Consider the following 14,510-nt stretch of genomic DNA (forward strand, 5'->3'; position numbering starts at 1 on the left):
AATAGGCGGCCCACAAGAGCCAAATGTCTGGCTCGCGCCAACCCACTGACATTAACGCACCTGTCTTAACATGAGAGAGAAAGTGTGCACTGCTTTACGTTATTTTGACCTCACCGTACACTTGACCTTCGACCTACGCCAACGTAGAGCACGTGCAGACGCAAGTCAAGCTGTACTGCACGCTAGGCTTGTAGTACTTGAGTCCAGGACTCGTGGCTTGACTTGGACTTCAGCACTGACGACTCGGACTCGTGCGTTAACTGCATTCGGACTTGTAAATTGGACACGAGGACTCGGATTTTTTTTCTTTATTTTTTGTAACACACCATAATAATTTGGTCTAAGATATTTAGATCTACATTCATTTTTATACCGATTTCGTGCAAGAGAATGCACATTCACCTGTTCATACGTCATATTCAGGAACAAACTAACGTTAATGGCGCTAAAACGCCTGGAGAGGACGTCCCTAGGATTGTCCGCTTTGCTTATACAGACTTCTCGTGCACTGGGGAAAAATGCACTGCTGTGTGTTCCATATGTAGAAGAACTATCGAGGAGACGACCTCGAACTTCAATCGTTATTTAGTAAGACTCCACCCAGAGAAGGAAGTAAGTGACGCACTACATTCATTGCGCTGTTGATAGTGGGCGGAGCTTGCTTGCTGAGCGATAAATTAGCTAGTGTTAACCCTCTCCTCATGTTGATAGTGGGCGGGGCTTGCTGAGCAATGAACAAGCTTTTTATCTGGAGCCTGTTAACTAAAATGGGGCAGTTGAGCAGGAACGTCAGTCCGACACAGTAACAGAGACGCTTTCACATAAAAGCAGCAACAGCCACCGTCAGATGGTGCGGATGGAGTCTTGTTCTCAGACTCGACTCGGATCAGTAGTAGACTCGACTTGAAATTTTCTTTAAATGACTTGGACTTGAACACTGTGGACTCGAGACTTGACTCGGACTCGAGGTTTAGTGACTCGACAACACTGTATTCAACTAACGTTCGAAGAATAATCATTCTACCTGAAATGCTGATCCCGAACACGTACATATACATTAAACAGAACTCCACCTGAGAGCAGTTTGTGTCAGTATGATCCAATCTGTGTCAGTGATATGAACAATCATTTTGTAGGCCTGCCCTTACCTGGCTCCGACAAAGTACAAGTCACAGGACGGGGAGTGGTAAGAGAAATCTCGGCCAAACTTGGGGATGCGCGTCTTGTAGTAGTGACCGTGCTGGGAATGAAACTCTACGTAACGATCAATATGCAGGAACACCAGCTAAACAAAACACAAAGGCAAAAACAAAAAGGTGATGCTTTTTTTTTTTTTAAATACCTTTCAAATATGGTTTCGAGTAATAATCCAAACCAAAACACACCAAAAATATTCACACTTTCAGGTCAATATAAAATCTAAGACATAGTAATTACCTTGGAGTAGTCATCAGACAAGATTTCAAAGGTCACCACTAGAAGAAAAAAAAAAAAAAAAAAAAAACCATACTTTAACAGGCTAGAAGCTCTACATTTTCAGCAACAAGAAACTGGAGAAGATCCAGCTGTTTCACATCAAATATTTAAAAAATTATTGCTCGATCACAAATATGAACATCATATAAAACTGGAAGGGCATTGAGTAGAGTGTACATCTCCACCAAGCCACATAACATCAAAATCAAATCATTTGAACGTAGGATAATACTAAAGCTGTACACCAAATTTCATCAAAATACGTTCATTACTTTTTGAGTTACGTTGGGAACAGTAAAAACAACCCTAGATCCACATACATATCTGGCTTCGCATCAAAATCTAATCAATTGTTCCTTGTTCCATGGTTCACCTTTCCTCAAAATTTCATCAAAATCTGTTCACTGCTTTTTGAGTTACGTTGGGAACAAACAAACAAGCAAAGAAAAAAAAAACATAACCTCCTCCAACAAAGTTGGCAGATGTTAAAAAAGTCCTCATTTTCACTAAACGAACTTGGTTTGTTATATGCGAACTAATCGTCGTAAAAGATTTCGTTAGAGTGAGGTGGCAGTCTATCATGCACAACTGTCAAAGACGAGCTCTAAAGACTTACCATCAGAATCCAGACACCTCTCAAACTTCAGAGACAGCTGATACGCATCATAGCACCGGATCCTGGGTTTGTATGTGCCTGTAGCACAAAGACATGAAAATGTGATTTATCAGACTTTCTCCAACGATAAGAACCAAGTAAGGCCTGCAACAGCCATATCAAAAGCACACACACGAGTACATTACATTACAGGCATTTCGCAGACGCTCTTATCCAGAGTGATATACAGCATACCCAGAGCAGCCTGGGGAGCAGTTGAGGTTTGGTGCCTTGCTCAAGGGCACTTCAGCCATTCCTGCTGGTCCAGGGAATCAAACCAGCAACCGTTTGGCCCTAAAGCTGCTTCTCTAACCATTAGGCCATGGCTTCCCCATTTCTGCACTAACATTAATTAGGATCAGTGTTGTCATCGAGTCACTAAACCTCAAGTCCAAGTCCCCAGTGTTCAAGTCATTAAAGAAAATTTCCAATCGAGTCCACTATTGATCCGAGTCGAGTCCGAGTCCAAGACTCCAACCGCACCATTTGACGGTGGCTGTTTCAGCGCCATTAACATTACTTTGTTCCTGAACATGACGCATGAATGTGCTTCTCTTTTGCTGCTTTTCCACTACCAACGCGGCTGAGTTGGGCTGAGCCGTGCCGTGCTGAGTTGGGCTGAGTGGAGCTGAGTGGGGCTGTTGGAGTTGCATTTCGACTACAACCGCGCTGAACCGTGCTGGCTGGAAGTGGGTGGACACATTGGGTGGAGTTAGCGAAAGTGGGTGGACGTCACGTGATGTCGTTAGGCGGCGCAAACAGTGACATCAGTGACCTTTTAAGCGGTAGTCTCACAACCCGGAGAGTAAACAATAAACATGGAGGACATGGAGTCGTTAGTGTTGCTGGTCTTGGTGCTGTGGCTTGTTGTCACCGACAACGTCAACAGATACTGGCAAGAGCATATAGATGAGGCGAGGCGCATAAGGCTTCAGAAATTCTCGTAATTCGTAATTCTTCTTCTTCCGGGTTTACAGTGTTTACAGATCCCAGCGTGCTCGCGGGGCGTGTGAGGACACTCCTCCTCACCAATCAGTGCACAGGGGAGTGTCTCCTCACGCCCCTAGCCCCACTCGGCTCGGTTTGGCTCGCTTCAGCCCCACTCCAAAACCGTGCGAGTTTTGGGTGCTGAGCAGGGCTGAAGCGAGCTGAGTCGTGCTGTTCTGAGGTAGCCGAAACGCGAGCCGTGTCGGGCTGAAGTCAGCTGAAGCGAGCTGAAAAAGGGTAGTGGAAAAGGGCCATGTGTTAGGGAGTGTGAAGTATTCCATCAGAGATGTTTGGGAGACGGATGTAAGTGCAGAAGGTGTGTTTATTAATACAAGTGAAGACATGCAAACAATCCAGAACGGCAGGCAAAATCATAAAACAGGCAATAGGTCTCGCGAAGCACAAACAGGCTATCGTAGACTCGGCAGAATCAAAGATGAGAAACAGGAAATCAGGGATCAGGAAAACAAAAGAGGAAATAAGGCTTGGTAATGTGTCAGCAATGCAACTCAATACTTTGCAAAGTGTGTTTTCACAAGCGCTTGAAGCAGGATTGCGCTTTAATCCTGCGCAGGTGCGAGTCTTTTACAGTGCGTGCACTGTCCAGAGCGCACCCGAGTCTATCTGATGCACACGCCAAGGCGCGCAGGTGTGACACTCTTGCACGAAATTAGTATAAAGATTAATGTAGATATAAAATATATCTTCTGCCAAATTATGATGGCATTTAAAAAGAGTCCTCATCTCTAATTTACGAGTCTGAATGCAGTTAACGCACGAGTCCGAGTCATCAGTGCTCAAGTCCTTAAAATCAGGGCACGAGTCAGTTTCCCAATAACGTTGCCCTTTAGAGATAAAGAGAGAGTTGAGAGACTTTCTTAAGCAACGAACATTGTCGTGTTCGCTGTTTTCCCAAACTCACTTGTAAGAAGTCGTCTAAAGAGCAACAGGATGAAGAGTGCCTTTGCAGTGCGAATCCTCGATATAGGCATGAGTAGTTGCGAAAGGCAATCGTACTGTCGTTGCTGAAGGCATTAGTAGTTGCTAAATCCAATCGATAAGGTCACACGGCGTTCGTTTTTAAACCAAAATCTAATGAAATATAAAGTGTTTAAAATAAGATAATATATAGTCTCATCTGGAAGCATTACATATAGAATGTGGTAATTAATTAATGAAACTATTTTACGTTTTTGGCAATTTTTTATTCCAAGCATGTTTTTAATTAAATGAACAAATGTTCACACGAAAGAATGAGCAAATAATAAGCTAAATAATTAGGTAAATGTGTTCCCCATGCTCGCTCATTTCACTGTTACCCCCTGATCAGGCAGTCAGGATTATTTCAACTCTTATCTAGCCTGGCAAGCCAGACTAAGGCTACGTTCACACTGCAGGCTGAAGTGACTCAAATCCGATCTTTTCGCCCATATGTGACCTGTATCCGATCTTTTATTGACAATATGAACGACACAGATCCGATTTTTTCAAATCCGACCCAGGCCGTTTGGATATGTGGTGCTAATTCCGATTCCTATCCGCTCTTTTCATATGCGACTTCAGTCTGAACCGCCAGGTCGCATTCATCCGACTTACACGTCATCAACAAGCCACAAACGTCACTATTCTGCGCTGAAGTAGGCGGCAGGTCTCTCAGAAAAAGTTACAACAACATGGTGCATAATCACGGGCGCAGATAGAGGGTGGGACTCGTCCCACCCAGATTTAAATTCACCTCGTTCGGTCCCCCCCCCACTTATAGGGAGGAAAAAACGTCTATGCTGTCTTTCTTTGCATAAGGCAAACCTCACGGAAAAATCAAAAAGACTAATTACCATTCGGTTTATTGAGGTGCACAGCAGTGTATACATAGTTGCAACAACTCACATAAAACAAAGACTGATATTCGGTTGGTTGAGCTGCGCAGACTGCACAGGTTGCGAGCTCGAGCTTGGTTGCTATGGTAACCCACAACAAGTTTGACAGGCATATCGGGGTTGGGGTTGGTTTGCTGGCAGCTTTGTCCCCCCCCCCCCCCCCCCCCCAGTTTTTTGTCCCCCCCAGTTCAAAAAACGTATCTGCGCCCCTGCGCATGACATCAATGCGAGGGACGCTTCGGGCTGTGAAGGTTCTGAATCTTCTCAATGGAAGGACGCAGAGGTTAGGGAGCTGATTTCCATTTGGGGGGATGCAGCTATTCAAGCTAGATTGGATGGGTCATACCGCAACCAGGTGGTTTTACTTCCGTAAACACTGGCCATGCTCGCTGCGTGTGACGTCGTCGTATCCTGCAACGCGCATGCGAAACACTTTTAGGTCGCTTTTCGTTCATACTGAGGATCACATACAAGTCGCATATATTTGTTAATGTGAACGACCTCACAAAAAAATCGGAATTGAGCATTAAGCCTTGCAGTGTGAACGTAGCGAAAATGTGAATATTTAGTCTGGTCTCGTTCGTAGACATTTCCGAAGGGTGTGGGTAGGAACAAACCGCTGTCTTTCAAACTGTCTCTGTGCGTATAGGCCAACGCTCTGACCAATCAGCGCAACAGTGACTGTGACGTAGTCAGAGCGACAGAAAGCAGTGGGGGAGGCCTTGAAATAAATAATTTTTCAAAATGCGTATTAATTAATAAACAAACAGGTTCTGGATATTAAGAAGTTTGGAGATAATGACCACAAGTTTGGAGTCTGTACCACATACACATTTTCCCTTAAACTTAAAATAACGGGAAAATAAGAAAATCAAAAAGTAATGTTTCAAAGCTGTTTATTAATTCTTTGTACTGCACAAACTAGCCCCATCCTTTTGGCTACGAGCGGAGCCAGCTGGTGGATCAGACTTTTGCCATAGCCGGTCGGCAAAACAGCGAAAACATCCTTCTTGAAAAGGAATGAGCGGAGAGCCTCTTCCTGCTCATGTTTCAATGAAAACTCCAAGTCTAATTCTTCTAAAACTGATTCCAAAGCAGAGTCAAACGAGCGCTGTTCTCTAGCCGTAGCCATCTTTCCTGTTGCGCTTTCTCCAGCGTCGTGCAGCCTTGTCGTCACTCCTGCAAAAGCCCGCCCAAAGAATCCAAACAAAAACCTTGCGTTGTGATTGGCGGGCACGATTTGATGCCCGGGGTGTTTTGTTGATATGGTGCGAGGCTAGACCCACTCGCAGGCAAAAATATTTTTGACCGCTAGGCGGGTGGGTCTAGTTTACTAGGCTAACTCTTATCCATAATGCCAAGTGGGCAATGTTCTCTCTTATAAATGCGCACACGTGCGCGGAGAGAGAGAAGGATATATAATCAAAACCTCTCTCTCACACACACACTAGGTGTCTCATTTATGACACTAATTTAGATAATCACTCGCCTAACGGAGTTAAATTTGATTAAAATGTGGCAATATCAATGTGACATTCCGATATCCATACGTAGTTCCATAACATATTTAAATATATTCATAATGTTTTACATATATTTAATAATTAACTCTATGTACTTGCAATGTACAAGAAAAATAATTGAACACCAGCAGCAGATTCAACACCAGTTTCTCCCGCTGACTCAGAGTCCTTTGGAGACGCAGCGCATTCTGTGTATTCGGCTGCAAGCGAGTTGTTCTGTTTTGAACGAGTGGTCAGAGTCTCTTGTAAATTCCGAGCAAACTAAAGTACTTGGGCTACGATGTTGTTCAGGAAAACCACCTTAGCTTAATGATGGCTCTTAAGAGGTAATTTAAGACTCTCTTCGGCTTAAGAGGCTTTCGGAAAACCGTCTGCACTTGCGTCACGAATCTCCCGTGATGCTCTCCGATTTTGTTGTGTCCACCATCTTTGCGTGATAGCATCCATGACGGCCGAAGAGAGTACATTGGCGAGCTGTGATTTTTCGCTAATATATCATGAATTGTCAGCCAGGGATCAGTATGCCAGGGCCTCCGCCTTTGGCTACCACCCGATCCACAATGCACCGGACCCTTACGGCACCTCCTGCGGGTGGGGGGTCCACAGGAGAGTGGTTCCATGTTGCTCATTCAGGCTGGGCCCGGCCGGGCCCCACAGATAGAGGCCTGACCACCAGGCGTTCGCCGACAAGCCCCTCCCCCAGGCCTGGCTCCAGGGTGGGGCCCCGATATACTTGTCCAGGCGAGGGTACTCGGAAACCTGTTTTTTCTTTCATAAGGGTCCTTTTTGAACCGCGCTTCTAGGGGTGGGCGGTTTGCACGGTATGATACCGTATGCGGTATTTTTTGACCAACGGTAGAGAGTTTGTGTCATAGCATGTACCGCGATAGCTCATTGCCTCCTCTAGTTGGCAGTAATGCATAGTTTGAACGCCCGCCTGGCTGCTTCGAAGAAGAACAACAACAACAACAATGGCGGCGAGTAGTGAAGAGACGGCAGCAGAGGAAGAGCTCGTGAAAAAAGTCGGCGCAACATCAGTAATCTGGACATGGTTTGGATTTAAAGTGACGGATATTAAACAAGAAAATGTTATCTTCAAGATATGCCGGGCGACAGTGATCGCAAGACACGGTAACACAAGTAATCTGTTCAACCACCTCAAGACTAACCACTATGGTTCACTTTATACTTGCCTTGAAGTGTGCTACTAATTGGCACTAAAGCTGTTTAAAAGCTTGGTTCTACATCTCAGTTGATTATTTTTGCACTTAGAAAAGTACTTTACAATTTTGTGACTATGAGGAATTCGAGGAGTTTATTTGAGGAACTTTACCTATTCTTAGTTTTTTAAAATATAAATATCATTCTTTTTTATATGTCCTGTGTTTTCTGTTTTGCACAATAAATTTCAATATTGCTGAAAACATCCTGATTGAAAGCTTTTACTTTTTGCTATGGTAACCACTAAGAAACTGTTCTGTTGTAATTTATATACAAAACTACAATACCGTGATGTATACCGTATGTGGCTCAAATTATACCGTGATATATATTTTTGGCCATACCGCCCACCCCTACGCGCTTCTTCTGACCTCTCATCTAGGACCTGTTTGCCTTGGGAGACCCTACCAGGGGCAATTGCCCCGACAACATAGCTCCTAGAATCCCTGAGGCACTCAAACCCCTCCACCACGTTAAGGTGGCAATTCAAGGAGGGGTTTGACATCAGTAATTAGGTTGTTTTTTTTTTTTTTGAAGGCAACATTTTACCGAGCTCAACTACCTACATTTTACTGGGGCTTTGTGCTCTGCATTTGTAACTGCAATATAAATTGGAGTAGCACTTACACGTATATCACTTACAGTATGTCGCATCTTATTTATACATACATATATGTGTTTTGTCTACGGTTCACTTAAACGGTAGAAATATAAACTTGCCCTTTACGAAATGATCTGCACATACTCGTACATATTTGTACAGTGGTGCTTGAAAGTTTGTGAACCCTTTAAAATTTTCTATATTTCTGCATAAATATGACCCAAAACATCAGATTTTCACACAAGTCCTAAAAGTAGATAAAGAGAACCCAGTTAAACAAATGAGACAAAAATATTATACTTGGTCATTTATTTATTGAGGAAAATAATCCAATATTACATATTTGTGAGTGGCAAAAGTATGTGAACCCCTAGGATTAGCAGTTAATTTGAAGGTGAAATTAGAGTCAGGTGTTTTCAATCAATGGGATGACAATCAGGTGTGAGTGGGCACCCTGTTTTATTTAAAGAACAGGGATCTATCAAAGTCTGATCTTCACAACACGTTTGTGGAAGTGTATCATGGCACGAACAAAGGAGATTTCTGAGGACCTCAGAAAAAGCATTGTTGATGCTCATCAGGCTGGAAAAGGTTACAAAACCATCTCTAAAGAGTTTGGACTCCACCAATCCACAGTCAGACAGATTGTGTACAAATGGAGGAAATTCAAGACCACTGTTACCCTCCTCAGGAGTGGTCGACCAACAAAGATCACTCCAAGAGCAAGGCGTGTAATAGTCGGCAAGGTCACAAAGGACCCCAGGGTAACTTCTAAGCAACCGAAGGCCTCTCTCACATTAGCCAATGTTAATGTTCATGAGCCCACCATCAGGAGAACACTGAACAATGGTGTGCATGGCAGGGTCGCAAGGAGAAAGCCACTGCTCTCCAAAAAGAACATTGCTGCTCGTCTGCAGTTTGCTAAAGATCACATGAACAAGTTAGAAGGCTATGGAGCACTTGCATGTGACGTCACAGCCGATCAAGATTGTGACAGACGCCATCTTGTCGGTCAAACGCCATATTTCCGCCTTCTACTTCTGCTTCTACCTTTTCTTCTGGAAAACCCTACTATATACAATTCTACTACAACGGCTGCGGCTACAATCTCTCCCTACCTGTGCACTTTTTTTTTTATGTTTTTTGTGTGCATTTTTGCGTGTTGTTCGTCTGTACCGGACTTCAATATCCACTACAACCGTATGGACTTACTGGACATTGGTTTCCAGCAGAAAATGACGGTTTGTAGCGATTTCCATCGCATGCACAACATTCCGGACGAGATAGCGAGACCAGCAGGGTCTCCGTGGATTGTTATCGGAAGCAAAGCGAAGGAGGCGGCATTGGGAGAGGAAGCAAAAGCGAGGCTGCAGAGCCGGCCTGTTGACTAAGCTGAGAAAACAGCTACTCAAATCTCCACTGCTAAGCCTCTACCTCTCCAACGCCAGATCCATAGAAAACAAGACGGACGATTTGGAATTACAACTGGAATTACCTTATTCTATTATCGGCTGGTCAGAATAGAATAGAAATAGAATAGAAAGCCTTTATTGTCATCACACAGAGTATAATGAGATTCAGAGCTGCTCCATAAAGTGCGCACACACACAGAATAAAAAGAAAAGGTATATACAAATACAAAAACTACTATTGAACTACTAGTTACTATATACAGACACATTTGTATAGGTCCTGCATGGAGAATACACCCAAGACAAAGCACAGTAGAGTATAGCAGGTCAGTGCTATACTCAATACTTAAGTGACTTACCCATCCAATGAGGATTGTTATTTTCTTGTTTACAAGATGTTACATCTGAGGGCGGCTGACAAATCCTGAATTTCTGTAAAGATAACTGTCCAGAGATTTATAAGCACGCAGTGCTTCACCACTGAACAGCGAGGGAAAGTTGATGAGGTAATTATACACGTCTGGGTATTCCGCTGGCAGTTAAAAATCCACTGACAGGGTCGTGAAAACTCTGTCCGGTAAGCCATAAGGGTCACTAATCTGTAGATCGTTTATTTTAGACATATATCTAGTTATCTGTTCATTAGAAAAATGAGCCGTGTAGTCTGTCGGTTGAAATTGATCCATTCTGTACACGAGTGCAGCAGTATTCAGCGGTGTTTTTTACCGACAAGATGGCGGCTGTGCACTTTCTGGTCACGTGACTGCAAGATCTCTATTGGAAAAATGTTTTGTGGACGGATGAGACCAAAATAGAACTTTTTTGTTTAAATGAGAAATGTTATGTTTGGAGAAAGGAAAACACTGCATTCCAGCATAAGAACCTTATCCCATCTGTGAAACATGGTGGTGGTATCATCATGGTTTGGGCCTGTTTTGCTGCATCTGGGCCAGGACGGCTTGCCATCATTGATGGAACAATGAATTCTGAATTATACCAGCGAATTCTAAAGGAAAATGTCAGGACATCTGTCCATGAACTGAATCTCAAGAGAAGGTGGGTCATGCAGCAAGACAATGACCCTAAGCGCGCAAGTCGTTCAACCAAAGAATGGTTAAAGAAGAATAAAGTTAATGTTTTGGAATGGCCAAGTCAAAGTCCTGACCTTAATCCAATCGAAATGTTGTGGAAGGACCTGAAGCGAGCAGTTCATGTGAGGAAACCCACCAACACCCCAGAGTTGAAGCTGTTCTGTACGGAGGAATTGCCTAAAATTCCTCCTAACCAGTGTGCAGGACTGATCAACAGTTACCGCAAACGTTTAGTTGCAGTTATTGCTGCACAAGGGGGTCACACCAGATACTGAAAGCAAAGGTTCACATACTTTTGCCACTCACAGATATGTAATATTGGATCATTTTCCTCAATAAATAAATGAACAAGTATAATATTTTTGTCTCATTTGTTTAACTGGGTTCTCTTTATCTACTTTTAGGACTTGTGTGAAAATCTGATGATGTTTTCGGTCATATTTATGCAGAAATATAGAAATTTCTAAAGGGTTCACAAACTTTCAAGCACCACCATAGCTGGTCCCTTATGTCTGATCTATTCAGGTTTGCAAGCCACTGTCTCTGTCGTCTACAGGTTAGATCTTCCTCATATTTTAAACAATCTGACTCCAGCCTAAGTAGTATTGTTCGAGCAGCGTAAATTTGTGGCATTTCGTATTAAGGTACTTGTTACTACGCATGCATTATTCCACAAAGCTGGTGGACACAGCTAAATCAGAGAGGCTCATGTGACGTCATGTGCAACCGGTCAATAATCAAATGTTTCACTGTAGTGGAATACTACAACCCCGATTCCAAAAAAGTTGGGACAAAGTACAAATTGTAAATAAAAACGGAATGCAATAATTTACAAATCTCAAAAACTGATATTGTATTCACAATAGAACATAGACAACATATCAAATGTCGAAAGTGAGACATTTTGAAATTTCATGCCAAATATTGGCTCATTTGAAATTTCATGACAGCAACACATCTCAAAAAAGTTGGGACAGGGGCAATAAGAGGCTGGAAAAGTTAAAGGTACAAAAAAGGAACAGCTGGAGGACCAAATTGTAAATCATTAGGTCAATTGGCAATAGGTCATTAACATGACTGGGTATAAAAAGAGCATCTTGGAGTGGCAGCGGCTCTCAGAAGTAAAGATGGGAAGAGGATCACCAATCCCCCTAATTCTGCACCGACAAATAGTGGAGCAATATCAGAAAGGAGTTTGACAGTGTAAAATTGCAAAGAGTTTGAACATATCATCATCTACAGTGCATAATATCATCAAAAGATTCAGAGAATCTGGAAGAATCTCTGTGCGTAAGGGTCAAGGCCGGAAAACCATACTGGGTGCCTGTGATCTTCGGGCCCTTAGACGGCACTGCATCACATACAGGCATGCTTCTGCATTGGAAATCACAAAATGGGCTCAGGAATATTTCCAGAGAACATTATCTGTGAACACAATTCACCGTGCCATCTGCCGTTGCCAGCTAAAACTCTATAGTTCAAAGAAGAAGCCGTATCTAAACATGATCCAGAAGTCTTCTCTGGGCCAAGGCTCATTTTAAATGGACTGTGGCAAAGTGGAAAACTGTTCTGTGGTCAGACGAATCAAAATTTGAAGTTCTTTATGGAAATCGGGGACGCCGTGTCATTCGGACTAAAGAGGAGAAGGACGACCCAAGTTGTTATCAGCGCTCAGTTCAGAAGCCTGCATCTCTGATGGTATGGGGTTGCATTAGTGCGTGTGGCATGGGCAGCTTACACATCTGGAAAGACACCATCAATGCTGAAAGGTATATCCAGGTTCTAGAGCAACATATGCTCCCATCCAGATGACGTTTCTTTCAGGGAAGACCTTGCATTTTCCAACATGACAATGCCAAACCACATACTGCATCAATTACAGCATCACGGCTGCGTAGAAGAAGGGTCCGGGTACTGAACTGGTCAGCCTGCAGTCCAGATCTTTCACCCATAGAAAACATTTGGCGCATCATAAAACGGAAGATACGACAAAAAAGACCTAAGACAGTTGAGCAACTAGAATCCTACATTAGACAAGAATGGGTTAACATTCCTATCCCTAAACTTGAGCAACTTGTCTCCTCAGTCCCCAGACGTTTACAGACTGTTGTAAAGAGAAAAGGGGATGTCTCACAGTGGTAAACATGGCCTTGTCCCAACTTTTTTGAGATGTGTTGTTGTCATGAAATTTAAAAATCACCTAATTTTTCTCTTTAAATGATACATTTTCTCAGTTTAAACATTTGATATGTCATCTATGTTCTGTTCTGAATAAAATATGGAATTTTGAAACTTCCACATCATTGCATTCCGTTTTTATTTACAATTTGTACTTCGTCCCAACTTTTTTGGAATCGGGGTTGTATTTGAAAGAACAGAATGTGTTTGGATGCAGCTCTTGAGCAAACTTTCTGATGAACAAACCTGCAGCTAAAATATACTGTCCGTCACGTGACACTTTGAGAGAGGTGCACACAGTGGGCATCTCAAAATCCTGAATGAGCTCAATCCTCCTCTGAACATCTGTACAGGAAACAAGAGAGGTTTCAGAAAAAAATAAAATCAAAAGAATACAAAATAAGGAATCATGCAAATTGACCAGAGTGACCAAACCTGACTCACTTACCAATATCTCTCTTCTGTAAAGCTCTCTTCTTTCTGTCTGACAGCCACTGAACACACGGGAGAACGTGAATCAGTCAATACAACTCAAACCTCCACAAACTATCATCTAAAACCGAACAAAACTTATCACAGACTGGACTAATAAACTCATATGGTTATTAATCATAAAAGTTAAATCGCATTTCCGCAGGAAGTACGAATGAGCCTGTTAATGTTGAGTAAAAGCAGTAGAACTATCACAAAGGAAGAAAAAATTCTCTTACCTCTGGCAAAGACTTTCCATGACTCAGATTATATATCTTTATATTATTTATACTGGACACCTGCATTTTTAAAGAAGTCAAACGATCTTTTTACACATAATAAGAATAATTATTTCCACAAAAAACTTCCCTGATAGAGACCCACGTTGGAACCACAACAAGAATTGCGTTGTTCACTAAATGAAGTCCGGGTGGAAACTTGCTACTCAAAAGATTGGTTCCGACTCCGTTTCCAAACGCGACAGAAAGGTTTCTCATCTTTCATCTCATCTCATTATCTCATCTCATCTCATCTCATTATCTCTAGCCGCTTTATCCTTCTACAGGGTCGCAGGCAAGCTGGAACCTATCCCAGCTGACTACGGGTGAAAGGCGGGGTACACCCTGGACAGTGGCGGTTCTAGACCAAAATTACTAGGGGGGGCCGAGGTGGGGCCAGTGTTTTTTCAGGGGGGCACATATGGGCAAAACATGGCAATATTTAAGCGTTCAAAATGTTTTGTTTAGTTTATTTAAAACCAAAACCAAATACATTGAGCATAAATACAATGAGATAAACATTCTGTCTCAATAGCCTAAACATAAAATAAATTGTGCTCAGTAAATCTTAAAACCATGTTTCTCTTTTTTGTAAAATAAGATTTCTATTTTTGCATACAATGAACCTTTTCTTCAGACGTGGCTGCACTGGAGTGTCGTCCAAGCACTTGCTGATATCTGGAGAAAGATGAATACAGTAAATATGAGAGTGCAACTGAGAACAACATTTCATTCATTAT

The 14,510-nt window shown here is 42.6% G+C and overlaps 1 protein-coding gene across 1 annotated transcript in view; it reads right to left on the minus strand.

The window, feature by feature from the left end:
- Positions 1-13,895, minus strand: part of nol10 (nucleolar protein 10) — a 95,793-nt gene extending 81,898 nt beyond the window's left edge. The window contains exons 1-6 of the mRNA XM_060934685.1: positions 13,732-13,895; positions 13,470-13,515; positions 13,268-13,366; positions 2,093-2,170; positions 1,438-1,475; positions 1,149-1,285 (exon numbers count right to left, since the gene is read on the minus strand). Of these exons, the coding sequence (XP_060790668.1) occupies positions 1,149-1,285; positions 1,438-1,475; positions 2,093-2,170; positions 13,268-13,366; positions 13,470-13,515; positions 13,732-13,797 (464 nt within the window). The 5' untranslated portion in view covers positions 13,798-13,895. The remainder of the gene's footprint in view (positions 1-1,148; positions 1,286-1,437; positions 1,476-2,092; positions 2,171-13,267; positions 13,367-13,469; positions 13,516-13,731) is intronic.
- Between the last annotated feature and the right edge of the window lie 615 nt (positions 13,896-14,510).

The sequence above is a fragment of the Neoarius graeffei genome, chromosome 11 (assembly GCF_027579695.1).
Source record: "Neoarius graeffei isolate fNeoGra1 chromosome 11, fNeoGra1.pri, whole genome shotgun sequence".
NCBI classification, from domain to species: Eukaryota; Metazoa; Chordata; class Actinopteri; order Siluriformes; family Ariidae; genus Neoarius; species Neoarius graeffei.